At 46.8% G+C, this 23,492-nt stretch overlaps 1 protein-coding gene across 2 annotated transcripts in view; it reads right to left on the minus strand.

Moving 5' to 3' along the window:
- MICALL2 (MICAL like 2) overlaps positions 1 to 20,587 on the minus strand; it is a 45,601-nt gene extending 25,014 nt beyond the window's left edge. The window contains exons 1-2 of one of the 2 annotated variants that reach the window (XM_083413476.1): positions 19,826 to 20,587; positions 5,924 to 5,972 (exon numbers count right to left, since the gene is read on the minus strand). In XM_083413476.1, the coding sequence (XP_083269602.1) occupies positions 5,924 to 5,972; positions 19,826 to 19,968 (192 nt within the window). In that variant the 5' untranslated portion in view covers positions 19,969 to 20,587. The remainder of the gene's footprint in view (positions 1 to 5,923; positions 5,973 to 19,825) is intronic. The other variant, XM_083413475.1, reaches the window with a different exon arrangement.
- Positions 20,588 to 23,492: the final 2,905 nt, after the last annotated feature.

Below are 23,492 nucleotides of genomic sequence, written 5' to 3' on the forward strand. Positions count from 1 at the left end.
TCTGCCTGAGACCTCATTCGATGGAGATACCAGAGCATACCAGAGACCATACCAGATCATGGATTGCTTTATTTCTGTTGTGCCATATGGGTCACTTTAGGAAAGAAATTTTGTATCTGTAGATTGCCAAGACCTGTTACTCAAACCAATATTGTGTTTGTTCATCTAATCCTGTTTTGTAACACTCGCTGCTGACTGCAGCCACTACTATGCTACAAGATCCACTATCCTGTAATATTGCATATGGTATGTACAGTTGTTTATGGTTTTTTACATTACTTTTGCTGTGTGAGATTAAGATATCGTATTTATTTGCATTACCTAATTTGAGCTAATTTGAGCATGCATAGTAGTCCAGAGAAAATAAAAGAGGAAACAAGGAGGAATGCTTTTAGGAAACCCTGGAGATCATAAACAGGAGAGGCAGGATTTACCATCTCTTCCCGGCCCTTAGATTAACAAAACCAACAATAGCTACATCAAAGCTAACTATCATCTTTATGACCCAGGATGCCTGATGAAGCAACGGCAACTGGTCTGTGTATCTAGAATGCTTATACGTGCCTGTCAGGGGTAGAGAAAGCAAATGGCAGAGGTGAAGAGGCTTGTGGGATTCGATCAGAAACTATTTGTCGATGAATCAAACCCAGTCCTCCTGGATCTCAAGCTGGTGACTTTCCATGAAGCTCCACCATCTTGAATCAATTACAGTTTTACACAGCTGAGCAGAGAGATCTTAAAATCAGCTTCCTGGTTGCGTCCCCCCCCCCCCCCCGATTCGTATTAAAGCTTGGCCTGTTCTAGACTCCCCCTCCCCTCCTTTTCCCAGAGAACAAGATCTGTCTTTTTCTTTTTTATACTTTTATTTTGCTTTAAACAAATACAGATAAATATAAACAACCAAAATTACAAAAGAAAAACTCTTAATAATAATAATGGAAAGCTTAAAAAATCTACAGTGGTACCTTGGGTTACATATGCTTCAGGTTACATACGCTTCAGGTTACCGCTAACCCAAAAATAATACCTTTGCTTCAGGATGGGAACAGAAATCGTGCTCTGATGGCAGCGGGAGGCCCCATTAGCTAAACTGGTGCTTCAGGTTAAGAACAGTTTCAGGTTAAGAACGGGCCTCCAGAATGAATTAAGTACATAACCAGAGGTAGGTAAAGGTAAAGAAACCCCTGACCATTAGGTCCAGTCATGACCGACTCTGGGGTTGCGGCGCTCATCTCGCTTTATTGGCTGAGGGAGCCGGCGCACAGCTTCTGGGCCATGTGGCCAGCATGACTAAGCCGCTTCTGGCGAACCAGAGCAGCACATGGAAACGCCGTTTACCTTCCCGCCAGAGTGGTACCTATTTATTTACTTGCACTTTGACATGCTTTCGAACTGCTAGGTTGGCAGGAGCTGGGACCGAGCAATGGGAGCTCACCCCATCGCCGGGATTCAAACCGCTGACCTTCTGATCAGCAAGTCCTAGGTTCTGTGGTTTAACCCACAGTGCCACCCGCGTCCCATAACCAGAGGTATCACTGTACAAAAAATATCAAAGTATGTGGCATAAAACATAAGCTATTATGGGAAAGGAAAAAGGAAAAGGAAAGGAGGAGGAGGAGGAGGAAGGAAAAAAATGAAAGGAAAAAAGGGGGGGAGGAAGATGAGCCAAAACACAAGAAGGCTCGTCTATTGTACACTTCCGACAAGGTCACAACAGATCATTATTCTTCTCAATTCTCTCTATCTGCATTCATAGAATCCCTCATCTTGGTATCAGCGATCATTTCCCTATGCGGTATCATTCTAAACTCTGTATTGATGAACCCTTACCCCCTAGGTAATTATTTAAACATTCCCATTCTTCTTTCACCATCTTTTTAGCTTTATCTCTTATTGCATTCTTTTTAAGGCTTTAATGGCAAGTCACAGATACAGCAGCTTGCTTTCACCCAACTGCTTTAAAGAACAAAATGTAAATATACAGGGCTTACGGCAATGGGGTGACCACCATGTTATGGGGGGGCAGAAAATAAGAACTTTGGGTGAGAAGAGAGACCTCCCACAGCCCCCGGCAACCACGTCTTGCTGTGGTTCAGCAGGGTCAGGTACGGCCGGATGAGAGGCGTCCCTTAATGGCTATACTGCAAGTAGGCTAGCCCAGCCCAGCTTGATGTTCTCCAGATGTTGGCTTGGGCTGATGGGGGCTGGAGTTCAACAACAGCTGGAGGGTGTCAGGATAGAGGAAACCGCAGTAGGCAATGAAGAGACCTGGTGGTCCAGGTTGCATGTAACAAAAAAAATCCCCTGTGTTGCAAACACAGACCAAGTTAAGCAGTAAGAGGCAACGTGTGGCTAATCATGTTCTAACAACATATATACCGTATTTTTTGCTCTATAAGACTCACTTTTTCCCTCCTAAAAAGTAAGGGGAAATGTGTGTGCGTCTTATGGAGCGAATGCAGGCTGCGCAGCTATCCCAGAAGCCAGAACAGCAAGAGGGATTGCTGCTTTCGCTGCGCAGTGATCCCTCTTGCTGTTCTGGCTTCTGAGATGCAGAATTCTTTTTTCTTGTTTTCCTCCTCCAAAAACTAGGTGCGTCTTATGGTTGGTCTCTAAGGTGCTACTAGAAGGAATTTTTTTATTTTGTTTCCACTACGGCAGACCAACACAGCTACCTACCGGTAAATAATTTCATAATTATCTGTCTATGTATTATAACCAAATCAGCAATTTTTGATATAACTGTAAAAACTACTCTGGTAATTTATTATTTCAAAAAGGAAACCTTCATCTGGTTGTGAATATTAAGATAATACCAGCAAGAATGAGTCTTTATGTAAAAAAAAAAAAAAGATTTAAATCAAGTCTTACCTTACTGTTTAGGGAAGGTTTTAATATTTAATGCTGTATTGTTTTTAACACTTGATTAGAAGCCGCCCAGAGTGGCTGGGGAAACTCAGCCAGATGGGCAGGGTATAAATAATAAATTATTATATTATTATATTATTACTGACTAGTGATTTAAATCAAGCCTTACTGACTAGTGATTTAAATCGTGATTTAAATCGATTTGAGTTAAATCAAATCCACCCTGCTGTAGAGTATGATAATATATTTTCCTTGCCAGGAAAAAAACTAAGGGTCTCTTTGTATAGATGCCTTTCTGCCTATTCCCGCCTCTGGCCCACCCCAGCCCAAGCATGAGGCCCCCGAAAATCTCCCACAAGGGAATGAAGCACCCCCATGCTTGGCTGAATTAAAGCCTGGTTTTGGGGCTCAGGAATCAGAGGCAAAACAAGCCCAGTGGCAAAGGAATATCAGAATGGCCTCTTTGCGGCATCTTCCCAGCGCTCAGCAGAGGGTCAAGTCACTAGTCCACATGGAAATATTCTCTGGCGGGGGCAGGCTGAGGATGAGGCTTCGAAGGCAGCGGTGGAACGGATTCTGGGCTGAGGCCAAGGAAGCTCTCCTTGTAGAAGCCGCAAAATCTGCAGCCCATCTTCTTCACAAGGCACATTCCATTCTGAATGCATTCATTCATTCATCCAGCCAGCCCACATTCAGATTTCTGGAGCCAGCACAGAGCCGGATGGGTGGTCCGAATGCCGTGCCTCTGTTGGGAAACATCTGCGCAAGACAACAGCTCCCTTCCCCCACCACCACGCGGTCAGAGATCCAGAAATGCAATTTTTGGTAAACACAAGCGAATGAGCAGGGCACGGTCCAGTTTCCAAATGGGAAGGCAGAGTCTAGGGAGAGGTTGCAAAAAAATAAAATATAGAAGCCAGTGAGGTGCAAGGATAGCAGGGTCAGATTGGAGACTGGGGTGATCTTGCAGACAGTAGCCAAGTTTCTGCAACACGCAGTGAGGATTCGCGAATGTTGCACAACAGTATTTTAATCGTTAGATGCAGATTTTGCTGAGTGATTCTGTTGTACCGAACCTTTCAGGATTTTGTTTGTATGGCAATAAAGGTTTGAGACCGGGGTGACCCAGGTTCAAATCCTACCCTCGCCATTCAGTCATGAAGCCTATAATAATAATAATAATAATAATAATAATAATAATAATAATAATAATTTTTTAATACCCCGCCCTCCCCAGCCGAAGCCAGGCTCAGAGCAGCTAACAACATTAAAGTAATACAGCATCCTAAAATCCATTCATTATAAAATCAGTTCAAATCAAATTAATAGCAACCATTGGGCTAGAGTTCTGTGAAAAATTACCAAAGGAAGCGGTCAGACTGTGCCTTGGCCAAAGACCTGGTGGAACAGCTCTGTCTTGCAGGCCCTGCGGAAAGATGTCAAGTCCCGCAGGGCCCTAGTCTCTTGTGACAGAGAGTTCCACCAGATCGGGGCCATGGCCGAAAAAGCCCTGGCTCTGGTTGAGGCCAGCCTAACCTCTCTGTGGCCTGGGACCTCCAAGATGTTTTTGTTTGAAGACCGGAAGGTCCTCTGTGGGACATACCAGGAGAGGCGGTCCCGTAGGTACGAGGGTCCTAGGCCGTATAGGGCTGGTTAAAACCAGCACCTTAAACCTGATCCTGTACTCCACCGGGAGCCAGTGCAGCTGGTATAGCACCGGGTGAATGTGATCTCGCAGCGAGGATCCCGTGAGGAGTCTTGCCGTGGCATTCTGCACCCGCTGGAGTTTCTGGGTCAGTCCCAAGGGCAGCCCCACGTAGAGCGAGTTACAATAATCCAGTCTGGAGGTGACCGTCACATGGATCACAGTGGCCAGATCAGGGCGAGAGAGGTAAAGAGCCAACTGCTTAGCTTGGCGGAGATGAAAAAATGCCACCTTTGTTATAGCTGCAATCTGCGCCTCCATGGAAAGGGAGGTGTCAAAAATTACACCCAAATTCTTAACGGACGGTGCTGGCACTAATTGCGCCCCCACAAGAGATGGGAGTTGCCCCCCATATTGTCCCGACCCAGCCAAAGGACCTCTGTCTTCAAAGCCTACTGGGCAAGTCTATGGCTAACTTACCTCACAGGGTTGCTGTGAAGATAAAACAGGAAGGAGGGCCATCTATGCTGTTCCACAGTCCTCAGAAAAATGTGTGTGTGTTTAGTATTTATTTATTTGTTTATTTATTGCATTTCCACCCCAGCTTTCTCTTCAAGGAGCTCAGGGTATCATGCATGGTTCTCCACCTCCTCATTTAATCCAAAAACAACCCTCTGAGGTAGGTTAGGCTGAAAGGCAGTGACTGAACCCAAAGGTCACTCAGGAAGCTTCATGGCCATGTGGGAATTTGAACCCTGTTCTGACAGCTCCTAGTCCAGCCTCGCCACTTGCCTCACAAACACACATTTCCCCAAATCCATGTGGATACACTTATTCTTCAATCCTTCACCTCTGCCCCTCAAACAAATTATAAACTTGCAAAACCGCCTTGAGGATCTGGGTGTGTATGAGTGTTGGTGACGGCACGGGCATTGGCCAATAGACACCCCTCGGGTCCAGCTTTTCCCTCGCTGCACTTGACCACGTTGGAAATCTTGCAGAACTGGTTTTTCAGAGCTTGGACAGAAAAGGGCGGCACTCTTTGTCCTGAACGTTAAAGGATACTTTCTATACTAGCCCACGGCTCAAACAAATTCTTGATTTTCTTCTCTGGCAGCAGGGCAAACGAGCGGCAGCCTTTGGTTCGATTCAGGGCACATTGCCAAGCATTTTGTACAAAGTGGAAAACGTCGATTAAACAGGTACAGATGGAGGAGTGTTTGAATTGACCCAAAGGCTGCCAGATGCAGGCAGAATGGAAGAAGGGTTAAGTTTCTTGGCACACTGTCTAAATTTATGGTCCGTTTGTTTTGATCTAATCTGTCCAGGGCCAAAGCATGGGGCAGAGAGGCACCCTGAGGGCACAGAAAACATGACGTCACAGCAGGAAGCAGAACTGGAAAATCTTACCAACTGGTTGTTTTCGTAGATATTTTCTTTGCTCAGGGCATCGAAGTTTCTGGAAAGGAAGGTCAAAGAGAAGGGAGGTTTAAGCCAAACGAGCGAGACTGGGCACCGAAAACTTTATTCAGCTGGAGAGTGGAGCATGCGATCCTGACGGGTGCCGGGATCTGAGTTTCAATCCCTGCAGGGATTGTCGCAGGCAAAGCAGCACCCAGCAGGATCGAACCCTCAGCCAGCCAGCTCCGCTCACCATTTGGGGCGCCGTGATCTCACACGATTTCCTCAGCGTTTCCCCCGGGGCTGCGATCTTGTGCATTTTGAGGCGCCATGCCTGAAAAGCGCTTTTTCAGGGAGAGATTGCCACGTGAAATCACGGGAGATCACAGCACCCAAAATGGCTGCTGTGCTCTCACAAGAAAAAAAAGGGAATATGACATCCCAGAATATGGCGTCCTGGTTTTTCCGTTTTGATGTGCTGGAGGGTACAGAATGGGGGGCCTCCTAAGAATTCCCAGCACCCTTAACAAACTACAGCTCCCAGAATTCTTTGCAGGGGGGAAGCCATGCCTGTTTAAAATGGCATGGTGCTGTTTTAAACGTATGCTGTTAATGTGGCCAAAGAAGCAGGTAAAGGTAAAGGGACCCCTGACCATTAGGTCCAGTCGTGGCTGACTCTGGGGTTGCAGCGCTCATCTCACTTTATTGGCCAAGGGAGCCGGTGTACAGCTTCCGGGTCATGTGGCCAGCATGACTAAGCCACCCCTGGAGAACCAGAGCAGCGCACAGAAACGCCGTTTACCTTCCTGCCGGAGCAGTACCTATTTATCTACTTGCACTTTGACATGCTTTCGAACTGCTAGGTTGGCAGGAGCAGGGACCAAGCAATGGGAGCTCACCCCGTTGCGGGGATTCGAACCGCCGGCCTTCTGATCAGCAAGTCCTAGGCTCTGCGGTTAAACCCACAGCACCACCCGTGTCCAGAGAAGCAGTAGATACGTTTATTAAAAGAACCTTCCAAACTTGCTGAGGAACATGAACCAGTGCAGTCATCTCCATATCCTATAGCCGCCATCCCCAACTCCATGCATCTCCAGACATCTTGAACTACAACTCCCTTAAGCCTGGGAAATGCTGGCTTGCACTCGCCTCTGATCTCAGACCAAGCCACAAGCAACCAATTGTCCACCGAGTGGGTGAGAGACTCTATACAGGGATACAGTGGTACCTCTGGTTGAGAACGGGATCCATTCCGGAGGCCCGTTTGCAACCTGAAAAGAACGCAAGCCGCGTCTGCGTGTGCGCGGGTCGCCGCTTCTGCGCATGCACGTGATGTTATTTTGCGCATCTGTGCATGCGGCGAAACCCAGAAGTAACCCTTTCTGGTACTTCCAGGTCGCCGCGGGACGCAACCTGAAAACGCTCAACCTGAAGCAAACGTAACATGAGGTATGACTGCATCTTGGTTTTCAAACGCCTTGGTACTCATATAACTTGGAACCCAAACACTGCAAACCCGGAAGTAAGTGTTCTGGTTTGCGAACATTTTCAGAAGCCGAACATGCTCCGTTTTGAGTGTTGCGCTTCCGTTTTGAGTATTAAGCTGAGGTCTGTCTGTTTTCGCTACTTATTTTGGGTTTTTGCTTTTGCGCCTCTTTTTTGTTTTGCTTTTATGACTGTGTAGAACCCAGTTCAGCTACTGATTGATTGACTGACTGATTGTGCGACCGCAGTACAGTGGTACCTCAAGTTACAAACGCCTCAGGTTACAAACTCCGCCAACCTGGAAGAGTTACCTCGAGTTGAGAACTTTGCCTCAGGATGAGAACGGAAATCGTGTGCCAGCAGCGCCATTAGCGAAAGCACACCTCTAGTTTCAGGTTAAGAACGGACCTCCGGAATGAATTAAGTTCGTAACTAGAGGTACCACTGTACATGGTTTATTGCTTTCATTTTATGGATCAATGGTCTTGTTAGATAGTATAATGTATGTTAAATTGCTGCTTTAGGGGTTGTTTTTAAAAGTCTGGAACGGATTAATCCATTTTGCATTACTTTCTACGGGAAAGCCCGCCTTGGTTTTGGAACACTTTGGTTTTGGAATGGACTTCCAGAACGGGTTAGGTTTGAGAACCAAGGTACCACTGTACTGGGAAGAATAGGGCACGGAGAGCTAGCAGGCATTTTCCACGGCGGTTTTAGGGAAGCATGACTCAGCACCGATGAGTCATCAAAAATCAGCTTGAGAACACATTTCCTCCAAAGGCATTAGCTGGTTGGGCAATGCAGACGCCGCAAAGCAGTCAAAAAAACCATGCTGATCTTTGCTCTTTATTACTCCGGCTCAAGACTTGAAAGGAAATCATCACCACCGGAGCTTTAAGTTTATAATCCTGCCGCAATTTGGAGGCCGCGCCCTCGGTTTCTCTTTCATTTCCACCTGGGCATTAACCTTAAGACCCACCTGGCAGGTGCAAAGTTTGGCACGCAAACACAGAGGTTGGGCACAGGAGGAAAGTCCCCTGCCGGCTTGCGTGTCCAGCCACAGATAAGGACACTGGAACAGGACAGTAGAGCGATAAAAGGAGAGGTGGAAGAGATGGAAAGAAGATAAAGTCCCTACCAGAGAAGAATGGCGGGTGAAGTTGATGGACTATGCTGAAATGGCTAAAATGACCGGAAGAATCAGAAATCAGGAAGACCAACATTTTAATAATGAATGGAGAAAATTTATAACTTATCTTAAAGGCCACTGTAAAATCATTAGTAGTATTGGAATATCACTTGTAGTTTGAAGCTGAATTTTGGACACAATGGAGATGTAAAAGATTCGGATCGTCATAAAAGATGCAGGAGGAAATGATTAATAATAGGACCCACAAAGGGGAGGGTGGAAGTCCAGGAGATTCCTTGGAATCCTGATTTTATTATTTATGTTTGATATATCTCTGTAAGTGTTGAATTTGAAAAACCAAATAAATAAATTTCAAATAGAAGGAGAGAAGTTTCCGCTGGTTAGTTGGCAACGCTTTGAGCTAGAAGCCTGAAATTTAGTCGATAGCTGCTGTTGAAATGAAACACTCAGGATGAAATGGTAAAATCTGCTATGATTAAATGGGCACAAGACGTGGGTCATAACATTATGATGGCTGACTGGGAACAGTTATGGACCACAAGTATGAAGTTTACGGCATGTAATGCCTTAAGAGAGAATATTATGAAAATGATATACAGGTGGTACATGACACCAGTCAAGCTGGAAAAATCTATCATTTGCCCGATAATAAATGCTGGAAATGTAAAGAAACTGAAGGTACATTCTTTCACCTTTGGTGGACGTGCCCAAGGATTAAGGCTTTCTGGGAGATGATCTATAATGAAATGAAAAAGGTATTTAAATATACTTTCCAGAAGAAACCAGAGGCCTTTCTCCTGGGCATAGTTGGTCAACTGGTGTTAAAGAAAGACAGAATTTTTTTTATGTATGCAACAACAGCAGCAAGAATACTCATCGCAAAGTATTGGAAGACACAAGAACTACCCACTCTGGAAGAATGGCAGATGAAGGTGATGGACTATATGGAATTAGCAGAAATGACCGGCAGAATCCGAGACCAGGGAGAAGAGATGGTGGAAGAAGATTGGAAGAAATTTAAAGATTATTTACAGAAACAATGTAAAATTAATGAATGATGGAATGATGTTGGATTGAAGTTAAGGGGTTTATAGCAATAAGGTTTGAAATACTAGGGAAAAATGGAATGTTAAACAGAGGGAAAGGTAAAGTTAAAATATCAAGACAAAAATTAAGATAAAGGTAAAGAGGGAAAGGATTTGCTGAACAAACAATCAAACTGGAATACAAAAGGGGGAGGTGTGGGGAAGTCCAAGAAACAAGCTAATGCAAGATATGTTTTGAAAGATGGAATTGTTTTTAATTGTTGTTATTTTTTGTATTTTTTCTGGTATTGTTTTTTCTTTTTTTTCTTTTTCTGTTTGTTTTACTTTGTGAAAACCTTAATAAAATATTATAATAAAAAAAAAAAGAAATTTAGTCAATAGGTGGCTGAGACACCCATTTCCAGTGGAGAGCGGGGAAAGAACTGAAAAGCAGGTCATCTGAGCATTCCTCTTCAAAAACAGGACCCAAAGAGCATGCCAGGTTGAAACAGAGTTTCCACATTAGCTAGACAGCTAAAACTTTCCAATAGTTTGACTGGCTGTGCAATGTTAGAGCAGGCTTCCCCAACCTTGGCCCTCCAGGTGTTTTGAGACTACAATTCCCATCATCCCTGACCACTGGTCCTGCTAGCTAGGGATTATGGGAGTTGTAGTCCCAAAACATCTGGAGGGCCGAGGTTGAGGAAGCCTGGGTTAGAGGACTGAATCCTGCTTCAAAACCCTGCTCAGCCACAAAGTTCACTGGCTGGCCTCAGGCCATTTGCTCCGTCACAGCCTATCCTACTTTGCAGGGGTATTGTTGAGGACAAAACAGAGAAGGGTCCAAAGGAAGAGTGGGATACAAATATAGCAAATGAAACTATAATGGCAAGCAAGTAGCAGTCCTAGTATGTTAATAATAATAATAATAATAATAATAATAATAATAATAATAATTTATTTATACCCCACCCATTTGGTTGGGTTTCCCCAGCCACTCTGGGTGGCTTTCAACAGAATATTAAAATAAGATAGTCTATTAAACATGAAAAGCTTCCCTAAACAGGGCTGCCTTCAGATGTCTTCTAAATGTCTGGTAGTTGTTGTTCTCTTTGACATCTGGTGGGAGGGCCTTCCACAGGGAGAGCGCCACCACCAAGAAGGCCCTCTGCCTGGTTCCCTGTAACCTCACTTCTCACAGCGAGGGAACCGCCAGAAGGTCCTCAGCACTGGACCTCAGTGTCCGGGCTGAACAATGGGGGTGGAGACGCTCCTTCAGGTATACTGGACTGAGGCCATTTAGGGCGTTAAAGGTCAGCACCAACACTTTGAATTGTGCTCAGAAATGTGCTGGGAGCCAATGTAGGTCTTTCAAGACCGGTGTTATGTGGTCTCGGCGGCCGCTCCCAGTCACCAGTCTAGCTGCCGCGTTCTGGATTAGTTGTAGTTTCCAGGTCACCTTCAAAGGTAGCCCCACGTAGAGCGCAAACTGAATTCACTAGTCCATCTTACTTGACGTTTGTACATTGCGACTGTTGCTCTCCAGTTTTCTGAACTGCCCTTTGCTGGAATGTGAGTTTATCCTTTCATGTACATGCAAACAACGCAGACGAAGAGAAGCTGGAAACAGTTGCTCAGTTGTCCTCCGCTCCCCCGAAGGATCCTGCCCCTACTCACATCTCAGCTCAGGGCAAGGAAGGACAAGGGGTCTGAGGCTGACCCTGAGTCTCTGACCCCCACATGCCTGTGGCAAGTTTCCAGCATCACCATATCAACATCCTGGGAAAAGCTTGATCTGTTGATTTCTGCCTGTCATGCAAAAAAAAACCCCACTCAGTAGAAACCAAGTGGTTTCCTCGAGGGCATGCGGTCTCCTCTATCATTTCACAGCTGCTTAAAAAAGGAAAATTTTGCAAGGGCAACTTGTCTGAAAGGGGAGAAGGAGCACAGAATAAAATTCCCCCCTCCAAATTCTACACAACTATTAAAGGCGCAGGAGTTCAAACAGACCTGCCTTGGTGCAGTAATGAAACTGGAGTGGAAATCTAATCAAGATGTTTTATAGCTGGTACTTAACACCTACCAAAATAGCTAAAATGTATAAGACAAAAACAAATCTGTGCTGGGGGTGTGGTAAAACAGAGGGGACACTTATACATGTTTGGTGGACCTGTGAAAAAATCAAAAGCTTCTGGAATATAGTAATGATGTTGTTTAGTCGTTTAGTCGTGTCCAACTCTTTGTGACCCCCTGGACCAGAGCATGCCAGGCACTCCTGTCTTCCACTGCCTGACCACAGTTTGGTCAGACTCATGCTGGTAGCTTTGAGAACACTGTCCAACCATCTTGTCCTCTGTCGTCCCCTTCTCCTTGTGCCCTCCATCTTTCCCAACATCAGGGTCTTTTCCAGGGAATATAGTATACGACGAGCTTAAAAAAATGTTTAAATATAACTTTATGAAAAATACAGAAGCTTTTCTACCAGGGATAACAGACACAGGTATAGTAAGAGAAGATCAGAAAATATTCCTCTATGCCACAGGAGCGGCAAGGATCCTAATTGCTAAAAACTGGGGAAAAGAATTTGGGCCAACAAAAAAGGAATGGCAAGACAAACTGTTACGAGTATATTGAACTGGCTAGATTAACAGAGGAAATTAGTAATGAAACTGGAATGGGAATGAAGGGAAAGCAGGGAGACGGGAGGGGAATCCCGTACTCTCAGAACAACACCACAGTGTTGTTTCACAGTGTTTCACAGTGTTTCACAGTGTTTCACAGACAGTGAAAAAAGGATTCCCGCTGCCACAGTTTGAAAAGAAAGTTGATTCCCTGGCCAGGAAGAGAACAGGCAGAGAGAGTTCAAGGAAATGCCTGAGGGAGGTGGGAGGGGCTGGCAGGAAGCAGGAAGAGATACATGAGAAGGGGAAAAGGAGGGCAAATAATGAAGAGACAAAGGCCACTTGGCACCATAAATAAAGGGCTGCGGTGCCACTTTAAACAGCTGTGGTTTCATAGAATCATAGAACTGGGGAGGGACCCCAAAGGTCATCTAGTCCAACCCCCGGCAATGCAGGAATCTCAACTCGATCTTATAGGACAGATGGCCATCCAACCTCTTATTAAAACCCCCCAATGAAGGTTATGAAGATATGGAGATACAGAGGAGCTCAGCCGCCTCTCCTGGCTCGGGCGCAGCTGACCCAGGACAGAGGCAGGAAAGTACTGAGTTCTTTGCCTTTTCTACAGTTTCAGTGAAGACTCACTTTTACTTCTGGATCCTCAGCACAAGAGATTTTTCCTTCCTCCACTCACAAATCAGATTCAGGTCAGCTTCCAGTTCAGCTCCTCAAAGAATCAACAGTTCAAGAAGGACACTGACAAACTGGAACGTGTCCAGAGGAGGGCAACCAAAATGGTCAAAGGCCGGGAAACGATGCCTTATGAGGAACGGCTAAGGGAGCTGGGCATGTTTAGCCTGGAGAAGAGGAGGTTAAGGGGTGATAGGATAGCCATGTTCAAATATATAAAAGGATATCACATAGAGGAGGGAGAAAGGTTGTTTTCTGCTGCTCCAGAGAAGCGGACACGGAGCAATGGATCCAAACTACGAGAAAGAAGATTCCACCTAAACATTAGGAAGAACTTCCTGACAGTAAGAGCTGTTTGACAGTGGAATTTGCTGCCAAGGAGTGTGGTGGAGTCTCCTTCTTTGGAGGTCTTTAAGCAGAGGCTTGACAACCATATGTCAGGAGTGCTCTGATGGTGTTTCCTGCTTGGCAGGGGGTTGGACTCGATGGCCCTTGTGGTCTCTTCCAACTCTATGATTCTATAATCCTGGGAGCTGCGGTTTTATAGGGTGCTGAGAGTCGCCGGGAGACCCCTCTATTGCCCTCGCACAGCTGCAGACAATCTTATTTGGCTACGAGTCAAAGAAGAAAGAAGAAGTAGCAGTTCCCAGAGTGGTTCAACAACCAATCCCTCTTCCCAAGGAAATCTGGGAATTGTAGCTTCCTCACTGCACAGGAATAATCATACTGGTCTACCTCACAGGGTCGCTGTAAAGATTATCAGGAAAAAGTATGTGAATTGCTCCCAGCACTCAGCTCTTAAGGTAGATTTGCAGTGTGTGCATGTCAAACATTGGAGGCAATGACTTCAGCTCGTCCATGATAATATGACAGCAGCAATCGCAGATAACAATGGCTCTCAGTGAACCATTCACAGTGGCATCAGGTTGTGTTATCTAACTCTATTTATTATTTTTATCGCCATGATCCTACACTTTGTCAAATGGAAACTCCCCACCGGAGTAGAAATCATATATTGAACAGATGGAAAGCTCTTTAAGCTGAATAGGCTGAAAGCAAAGAATGAGATTACCATGGCTTCCGTCATAGACCTTCAGTATGCTGATGACAACGCAGTGTGCACACACTCAGAGGATGACCTCCAAACCATCCTAAATATCTTCGCAGAAGCTTATGGAAATCTTGGCCTATTGCTCAACATCCAAAAAACGAAAGTGCTGCACCAACAAGCATAAAACAACCCCTCCGCAGTGTCACAAATCCAACACAATGGTGTAACGTTGGAAAGTGTTGATCACGTCTCCTGCCTGGGGAGTTATCTTTCTACAAGGGCCGACATTCATGCCGAAATTCAGCATCACCTGAGAGCCAGTGTGGTGTAGTGGTTAAGAGTGGTGGACTCGTAATCTGGTGAACCGGGTTCGCTTCCCCGCTCCTCCACCTGCAGCTGCTGGGCGACCTTGGGCTAGTCACACTTCTCTGAAGTCTCTCAGCCCCACTCACCTCACAGTGTTTGTTGTGGGGGAGGAAGGGAAAGGAGAATGTTAGCCGCTTTGAGACTCCTTAAAGGGAGTGAAAGGCAGGATATCAAATCCAAACTCCTCTTCTTCTTCTCTGCAAGTACAGCTTTCTCCCGATTGAAGTGCAGAGTGGATGAGGACTGGGACATTCACAGGGAAACCAAAATGCTTGTTTACAAAACAACCTGGTGCCTTCATCAACCTGGTGCCCTCCTGGTGCTCTGGACCACAAATTCCCACCCCCTCCATGCTTGTTGGGGCTATTGGGAGGTAACAGCACAAAAGACGCTTTTTGGGGGAGCAGCAAGCTGGCAAATGATCTTTTACCGCAAATTAAGAAACAGCATAGAGAGGGTCACAGAAGCTGCCCCACAAAAGCCCACTCCCTATTAACAAGAGAGATATGTGTGCCTCAAAATCCTGCTCAACTTCACCCAAACGTCTCCTCCCCAGAAAAAAAAGTATTTTCCTCTATATCCATTATGTAAATCAGGCCAGTGGGCAGAATTGACTCAGCTTCTGCTGGTTGTATTGAACAGGCGAGAAGCCACACGGGGCGCTCAGGTCCCATGCTTGTGAAACAGGGACCACTTATATACGCCATCTCCAGCTCCTCACAAGATTCCATCAGCAGTGTCTCCGAAAAAGTTTACACATCACTGGGGAAGACAGGTGAACTAATGCCAGTGTACTGGAAGAAGCAAAGATCATCAGTGTCAAAGCGATGACTCTTCAACATCAACTTTGTTGGACTGGTCATGTTGTGCGGATGCCTGATTATCGTCTTCCAAAGCAACTACTCTATTCCAAACTTAAAAATGGAAAGCGTAATGCTGGTGGTCAACAAAAGAGGGTTAAAGACTCTCTCAAGGCAAATCTTAAAAAATGTAGTATAAACACCGACAACTGGGAAACACTGGCTTGCGAGCACTCCAATTGGAGAACAGCCTTTACCAAAGGTGTCATGGACTTTGAAGACACTCAAACTCAGGACGCAAGGGAGAAGCGTGCTAAGAGGAGGGCATGCTTGGCAAACCCTCACCGTGATCAACTCCTGCCCGGAAACCTATGTCTACATTGTGGAAGGACATGTAGATCCAGTACTGGCCTCCACAGTCAATTCCAGACTCACTGTTAAGACTGTGAAGTAAGACAATCTTACTTGGCTAGAGTATTCCTGTCAAGATTCAACAGGCACTTCCCAGAAACAGTTGACATTTTTGATCCTTTCCCAGATAGATAAAGGGGTCTTTCCCACTATGCTTCCCTGGAATTTTAATCTTGTTGTGTGTTTTTTAACAGTTTTTAATTATCTTATGTGCAAATCACCTTGGGACAGTGGTTTAGAAGGTGATTAACAATTGTAAAAATACCAAGGCAGGGGCAAGCCCTTGAGCGAGCAGATTCTGTTTCACTCCTCCACCCCCGACCCTCTCGCCTGCTTTTCCTGAGAAGGATGTGGATGATGTATAAACAGCCAAACATGTGTCAGACCTGTTAGCAAAGCAAGTCAAAACAATAACAGGCTTTCCATCTAAACTATTTGCTTTAGCCTCCACATTCCAAGGGGTACGTTTAGCGTCTGTTTGCTGAGAAATAAACGCTGTTTAAACACAGATGCAATCAAGAGAAAGGATATGGGACAAGAATCCTGGCTTTTTTCCAGGAAGGCTCCATTGCAAAGGTCCAGAATCAGATGGGCTCTTAAGAACAGAGCAAAACTTATTGAATCCATCTGTGGATTTAACAGTGAGAGATGTCTGACAGTGGAAGAACCTCCCTCGGGAGGTTATGAACTCTCCTTCCTTGGAGGTTTTTAAGCAGAGGTTGGGTGGCCATCTGTCCTGGAGATTCCTGCATTGCAGGGGGTTGGACTAGATGACATTTGAGGGTCCCTTCTGAAATAAAAATTTTAAGGTCTTATATATATAATAAATGTTCATAAATGTACCAACCAAGCACATACATAGATCAGCACAGGAAGACAGTCCTGAAACCATTTTGACTCCCAAACTGACCAAATGTTTTCTCTGCAAGGAGAGAGGGGATCAGAGAACATTCCCATTGTCTCAGGAATTGGGAAATCACCATCTCAAAGGTATGACCAGACTACCAGGAAAGGCAATCAGAGAAGGCATTATCAGATAACCTGGCAGATAAGAAAAACAACACCATTCAAATTTCTGTTGTAGACTGCCTATTCTGTGATGTAGGTATGATGTTTTTGGGGGGTGGTCTTGGGTTACACCCCTTCTGTGATGTGTGTATGATGTATGGAGGGGTGGTCTTGAGCTCCAGGGCAGGGAATTTAAAATGTATATATAAGGGCGGACACACCTGGGTTCTGGGTCCTCCTCCTTTCCTGCGTGTGAGGGGAGCACCCTGTTGCAACAGATCAATAAAGATCAGGCTTACGAGCTGCTTTGCTTCTCAATATTCTCTGGTTGGCCTCTGTTCTTTTCTCCGACTGATGGAGAACCTACAAAGGACTCTATAAGGGCTCTTGTGTTCCCCATAAGGGAATGAGGGCAGATTTTTCTTTATTACACTTCCAGCTCAACATTTCTATGATTCTTTGACCTGTTGGTGCTGAAGGCAGAGGAGAGGGTTGGGTAGAAGCGGCGATGCAGCTCAACCGCTCAGCTGTCTCCTTTCTCCTTTCCCACCAGTTCCTTCGTCAGAGTCAGTCATATGGAAGGAAGTGGGACAAGGGCACATTATGCCACAGTAGCTCAGACAGTCATGCATAACCTCTGAGTTCATTCATCATGTGCGTTTGGGGTTTCAACAGGGATGGCGTCATCCGGTGGGCAAAGTTTGGTTGTGAGCGATTCCTTTGTCTGGCCCTGGTTTTGCAGGAGTGGAGGGCGATATAGTGGACCCCCAACAGGCCTGTGGAAAACCTCTTAGTTTTCTTAACTCCCAAGAGAAGACAGTTCCTTTCCTTTGCTTCTTAATCCTTTTGCTCCTGCAATGGATTTACTTGGAAGAGAAGGGGCTGAATTTTGTTCTTTATTATTTGGAATTCCATCCTGCTTTTTGTGGGCGGCAACTGCCAATTTGAATTAATTTTGAAGCTTCGGGAGACAAACGGTGAACTTTTTAGCTTTGGGGGAATGCATGCAGCCCTAGTGTGAATCTAAGGCAAAACAGGGGGGGTGAACTTGCTGAAATGGGAGGGGCAAGCTGTGCTGTGCAGCCCCCACTCAGCCACTCCCTATTGCAGCTGTTCTCACCAGGGCTTGCTGTGACTGCTGATCAGCTGATTGGACCATCAGCTAGAAGGGACCATGAGGGTCATCTAGTCCAACCCCCTGAGATGCAAGAATATTTTGCCCAGAATGTGGCTTGAACCCATGACCCAGAGATTAAGGGCCTCATGCTTTACCAGTCGGTAAAGCCATCCAGGGGATTGTAGAGTTTCAGAAAAGGGCAACCAAAATTATCGATATTCCACATTAGGGATCATTAGGGATCAAAAGAAAAATGCTGGTATCGTGACACCATGATGTAAATCTCAGGTGCAACTGCATTTGGAATATTGTGTAGGGTTCTGGTCACCTCACCCCAAAAAGGAGACGGAAGAGTTGGAGAAAGTTCAGGAAAAGGCAATGCAGATAATCAAGGGGATGGATCAACAACCTTACAAGGAAAGGCACCAGCTTTTGGGAGTTTTTTGTTTAGGGAAAAGGAGAGTTAGAGGGGATAAGATACAAGTTTATAAAAATTATGCATGGCATGAAGAAAGCGGATAGATGAAAGTTGTGCTCCCTCTCTCGGAATACTAGAGGATATCCAGAGAAGCTGAACATTGGAAAGTTCAGGACAGACAAAAATAATTTATCCACATAGCGCATAGTTAAATTGTGAGGTTCCCTACTGCAAAATGTGACAATGGCCACTAACTTGGATGGCTTTTAAAGCAGATTGCAGAAATCCACGGAGGTAAAGGCTATTGGCAGTGACTAGCCCTGACATCTCTGTATTATCACTTTTGCTTTTAGGTGAAAAAACTTGCTCAGATCTCACCTCTGTCCTGAATTCCCTCGGGGAAGTTTGGCAAGCCACCCTGCGGGCTTCAGCCAGCACTAATACCACCCCCACCTCGCAGGGTTGTTGTACGGATTGTCAGGACAAAATTAATGAGCATGTTTTTAAAACCTCCCTTCATCCGGATTGACTCCAGGGCAGGTTACAGGTTTGTTTGTTTGTCTGTTTTTAAGCACACAAGACGAAACTGAGGGGGAAGGAGCAGGCAAGTACATTTTAAAAGTGCAAAAGAACTTTTTAAAAGGCTGAGCAAACAAAAAAGGTGTGGGATTTTTTTACTTGGCGCCTAAAAGAAAGCCGTGATGCTGCCAGGTGAGCCTCAGGGGACGGCATCCCATAACAGAGGAAGAAAGCTTCTCTCACTAAGCGCCACCCACTTCACTTGAAAAGAGAAAGCGCAAGCAGAGTGGACATTGGAACATGATTTCAGAGCAAAGGCAGATGGATAAGGAAGCTTATTGGATCGACCTGGATGCCTGGGTGTTTACGGGTTAATGAATGTGCAGCTCTATGGGCCAAAGCAGCCTCCTGCAAACTGGTGCCCTCCATAAGTTGCTGGGCTCCAACTCCCATCAGCCCCAGCCAGCATGGCAAATGGCCAAGGGGTGATGGGAGTTGTGGTCCCCAACATCAGCAATTACTACTACTTAAAGTGAGATATTCCAGCATCATATTTTCTGATCAGAGCACTTTGACATTTCATCTTGCGTAGGAACAACTTTGGACCATAAACCCCAGCTGATCCTGCCTTTTGGAGACATGAAGAAGTTGCCTCCACCGACACCACCGATATTATTATTATTATTATTATTATTATTATTATTATTTGCTTTAAATACCCCCCCCCCTTTGCATGGTTCTCCCTGCCTCCTCATTTAATCCTCACAACAACCCCGTGAATCAGACCAGGTTGAGAGTAAGTGCCTGTTCCAAAATATAGCTCAGTCGGTTAGAGTGTGGTGTTGATAATGCCAAGGTTGCAGGTTTGATCCCTGTATAGGACAGCTGCATTGCAGGGGGTTAGACTAGATGTCCCTCAGGGTCCCTTCCAACTCTCTGATTCTATGATTTATGGCCAAGGGAACCCTGGTCACTCCTAGGCCCTTGTCCAACACTCTAACCCCTGCACCATGCTGGCTTAAGTCTCTGGTAGACTGCATCTGTCCATGGAGGTGCCACTTAGCTATTCCAGAAGACCCCCCTCTGAAAGCTCTACCTGCCAGAAACTTGCCTTCCTGCCTTCATCCTCCGCCCCCCCCAGCGCTTTGCAAGGGTTCTTTGCACACACACACCAAGTCCTTAATTGCAAGGGGGTGAGACCCCTAAGGCAGCCCATTCCCCAGCTCTTTCTCTCTCTCTGTAGAACTCACATGAGATCCGGCCTGTGGCGATGAAGGATGGCACAGAAGGCCAAACCGTCCCGGAAAGAAGTGGTCATGTTGGTGATGCTGACATCCCGGTATCCTTGGCACTGTTGCTTGCACCACTGCTGGAGGGCTTGGATAGCTGCCATCTTGGAGGGGGGCGATGAAAATACGAGGAGGCGATGCAGAAGGAGGAGAGAGCGGTTCAGAGCCCCTCGCCTTGGCTTCTGGGCTGCTCAGCGCAGGGTTGGAGACGCGGGCGGTCTTCCGCCGTCTAAAGCTCTCCCCGCCCCTATCCAGCCCCCCAAGTCGCCCCGCGCCCTCCTTTTCCCATAGCAGGAGGCGAGGCAAGGAAAGCTGCAGGCAAAACTGTCTGAAATCCCAGGCACACGTGTCTAGCAGCGGGGCAACGTCTGGTGGCCAGCCACGTCGCGCGTTCCAAAATGTGCCAAATTGTTGTGGGGCGCGGGGCGGGCACTCTGTGCGAGAGACCCTCCCCAAATCCGGCGCCCGGGAAGAGCAGCGCCGGCGCAAATCCAGCCCCGCTCCCGATCGGTAGAACGGAAAGCGCCCGCGGCGCTTCCGACGTGCGCCAAGACGCACGACCTCTCCAAAAAGTACCCCAGAGGCGCCCGTAGGAGCGGGCGGGCGGAGGGAGCCCCGGAAGGAGCGATCGCGTCGGGGAGGCTCCGCCGGGAAAGCCGGAGAAACTCCAGCCTCCGGTTCTGTGGGAAAGAGGAGGCGGGGAGGGAAAGGAAAACTTCGGCGGCGGGGGGAGCCGGGGAACCAATGGCCGAGCCTGGAGCGCAGGAGGGCGGGGAGCGGGACGAGACGAGACGAACTCCGCCTCCCGGACCTCCCCGTTCTGCCCTTCCTCGCTGCTGTCGGGCCTCCAGCGGCGATCTTCTGCGTGCTTACTCTCCGGTGCGCTCGGGAGTGGTCCAGTGGGGTGCCCTGGCCTGATCCTATGCATGCTTACTCTGGAGTAAGGTGCGCTTCGCGCAGTTGGGAAGATCGGAACCCTGCAAAGAATTCCCAATGGTGGGGCGAGCGGTCGGATCCTGATAGCACTTTTTCAGAAGTAAGCTCCTAGAATCCTATAGGACGTCCAGCCCGATCCTGTTGTCCAACTGGAAAACGATCTAATTCTAGATCATTTATGATTTTTTTTAAAAAAACACAGGGCTCGGCTGGGGGGAGCTGTCCATTTATTCCTACCTTTGGCTTCCTGCTTCTTAAAGGTAAAGGTAAACGGACCCCTGACCATTAGGTCCAGTCGTGGCCAACTCTGGGGTTGCGGCACTCATTTCGCTTTATTGGCCGAGGGAGCTGAGAACTGCCTATTCTGACTGGCAGCAGCACTGCAAGGTTTCAGGCACAGCCCTACTTTGGGACCTTCTGTCCACAAAGCAGATGTTCTGCCACTGAGCCACAGCCCTTCACCTTCTAATCAGGTGACAGTCACTACCATACTCCTTGCAATTGTGAACATCCCCCCCACACACCCCACATTACCCCCAAATAGGGATTCGCTGATCAGTGTTATGGGCAACAGGCATGGCTGATTTGCTTGTTAGGTAAAGGTAAAGGGACCCCTGACCATTAGGTCCAGTCGTGGCCAGCTCTGGGGTTGCGGCACTCATCTCGCTTTACTGGCCGAGGGAGCCGGCGTACAGCTTCCGGGTCATGTGGCCAGCATGACTAAGCCGCTTCTGGCGAACCAGAGCAGCGCACGGAAACGCCGTTTACCTTCCCGCTGGAGCGGTACCTATTTATCTACTTCCACTTTGACGTGCTTTCGAACTGCTAGGTTGGCAGGAGCAGGGACTGAGCAATGGGAGCTCACCCCATCATGGGGTTCGAACTGCCGACCTTCTGATTGGCAAGCCCTAGGCTCTGTGGTTAAACCCACAGCGCCACACACTTCTTAAGCAGTTCCTAATCCATAAGAGGGCCTCTGCTCTTATCCCCTGTTTTTGGCACCTCTGGAGACAATGGAGAAGTGCACCTTCCTGGATAAAGTCAAACTGTTGGACAGTTACAGCGCCTGCTGTGGCTGTAGAGACCGATAGGGGAGAGACATGTTTTGTTGCAGCTGGGACACATGAAAGTGTCCAGTTGTGCTGCTGCAGATGCACCAAGGCGATTTTTCTCTCTGCTCCTCCTGGCGGTCATTCCTCCTCTGGCCACTGCTGTGGATGCACAACTTGACTGCTCTTGTCTCCAGGGGATTCCCACAGACATCTCTTGAAACAGACGGTTGCCAACAACTACAAAATAGTATCTTTAACAATGCTTTTCAACCAAGGCTGACACAGCCCCCCCCCACAAGTACACTATATAAAAGAATATAAACCTTACCCCCTCCCCCTTCCTCTCCCCCCTCTTCTTCTCCAGCCTTATACTGTACTCAGCACTAATGTTTCATAACAAATGTCACTGGTCTGTGAGAAATCCTGGCTGACTGACCGGACCCAAAGGGTGCTCATCAATGGTTCCTCTTCATCCTGGAGAAGAGTGACTAGTGGGGTGCCACAGGGTTCTGTCTTGGGCCCAGTCTTATTCAACATCTTTATCAACGACTTGGATGATGGACTCAAGCGCATCCTGATCAAATTTGCAGATGACACCAAACTGCGAGGGGTGGCTAACACCCCAGAGGACAGGATCACACTTCAAAGTGACCTTGACAGATTAGAGAACTGGGCCAAAACAAACAAGATGAATTTTAACAGGGAGAAATGTAAAGTATTGCACTTGGGCAAAAAAAATGAGAGGCACAAATACAAGATGGGTGACACCTGGCTTGAGAGCCGTACATGTGAAAAGGATCTAGGAGTCTTGGTTGACCACAAACTTGACATGAGCCAACAGTGTGACGCGGCAGCTAAAAAAGCCAATGCAATTCTGGGCTGCATCAATAGGAGTATAGCATCTAGATCAAGGGAAGTTATAGTGCCACTGTATTCTGCTCTGGTCAGACCTCACCTGGAGTACTGTGTCCAGTTCTGGGCACCACAGTTCAAGAAGGACACTGACAAACTGGAACGTGTCCAGAGGAGGGCAACCAAAATGGCCAAAGGCCTGGAAACGATGCCTTATGAGGAACGGCTAAGGGAGCTGGGCATGTTTAGCCTGGAGAAGAGGAGGTTAAGGGGTGATATGATAGCCATGTTCAAATATATAAAAGGATGTCACATAGAGGAGGGAGCAAGGTTGTTTTCTGCTGCTCCAGAGAAGCAGACACGGAGCAATGGATACAAACTACAAGAAAGAAGATTCCACCTAAACATTAGGAAGAACTTCCTGACAGTAAGAGCTGTTTGACAGTGGAATTTGCTGCCAAGGAGTGTGGTGGAGTCTCCTTCTTTGGAGGTCTTTAAGCAGAGGCTTGACAACCATATGTCAGGAGTGCTCTGATGGTGTTTCCTGCTTGGCAGGGGGTTGGACTCGATGGCCCTTGTGGTCTCTTCCAACTCTATGATTCTATGATTCTATGAAATCCTGAAAAAAGAGGCAAGGTGTGTGCTTTTGTAAACCAAAGAGATCTTTAATCAACAACAACAACAATGCTTTCCAACCGATTTCCCCAGAACAGACACTAAGCTAACCAGCCTGTGATTTCCCCCTGGAAATTCTCCACTGGATCCCTTAAAAAATAAAAAAAATAAAA

Source organism: Podarcis tiliguerta (assembly GCF_965153285.1).
Source record: "Podarcis tiliguerta genome assembly, chromosome: 14".
NCBI lineage: Eukaryota > Metazoa > Chordata > Lepidosauria > Squamata > Lacertidae > Podarcis > Podarcis tiliguerta.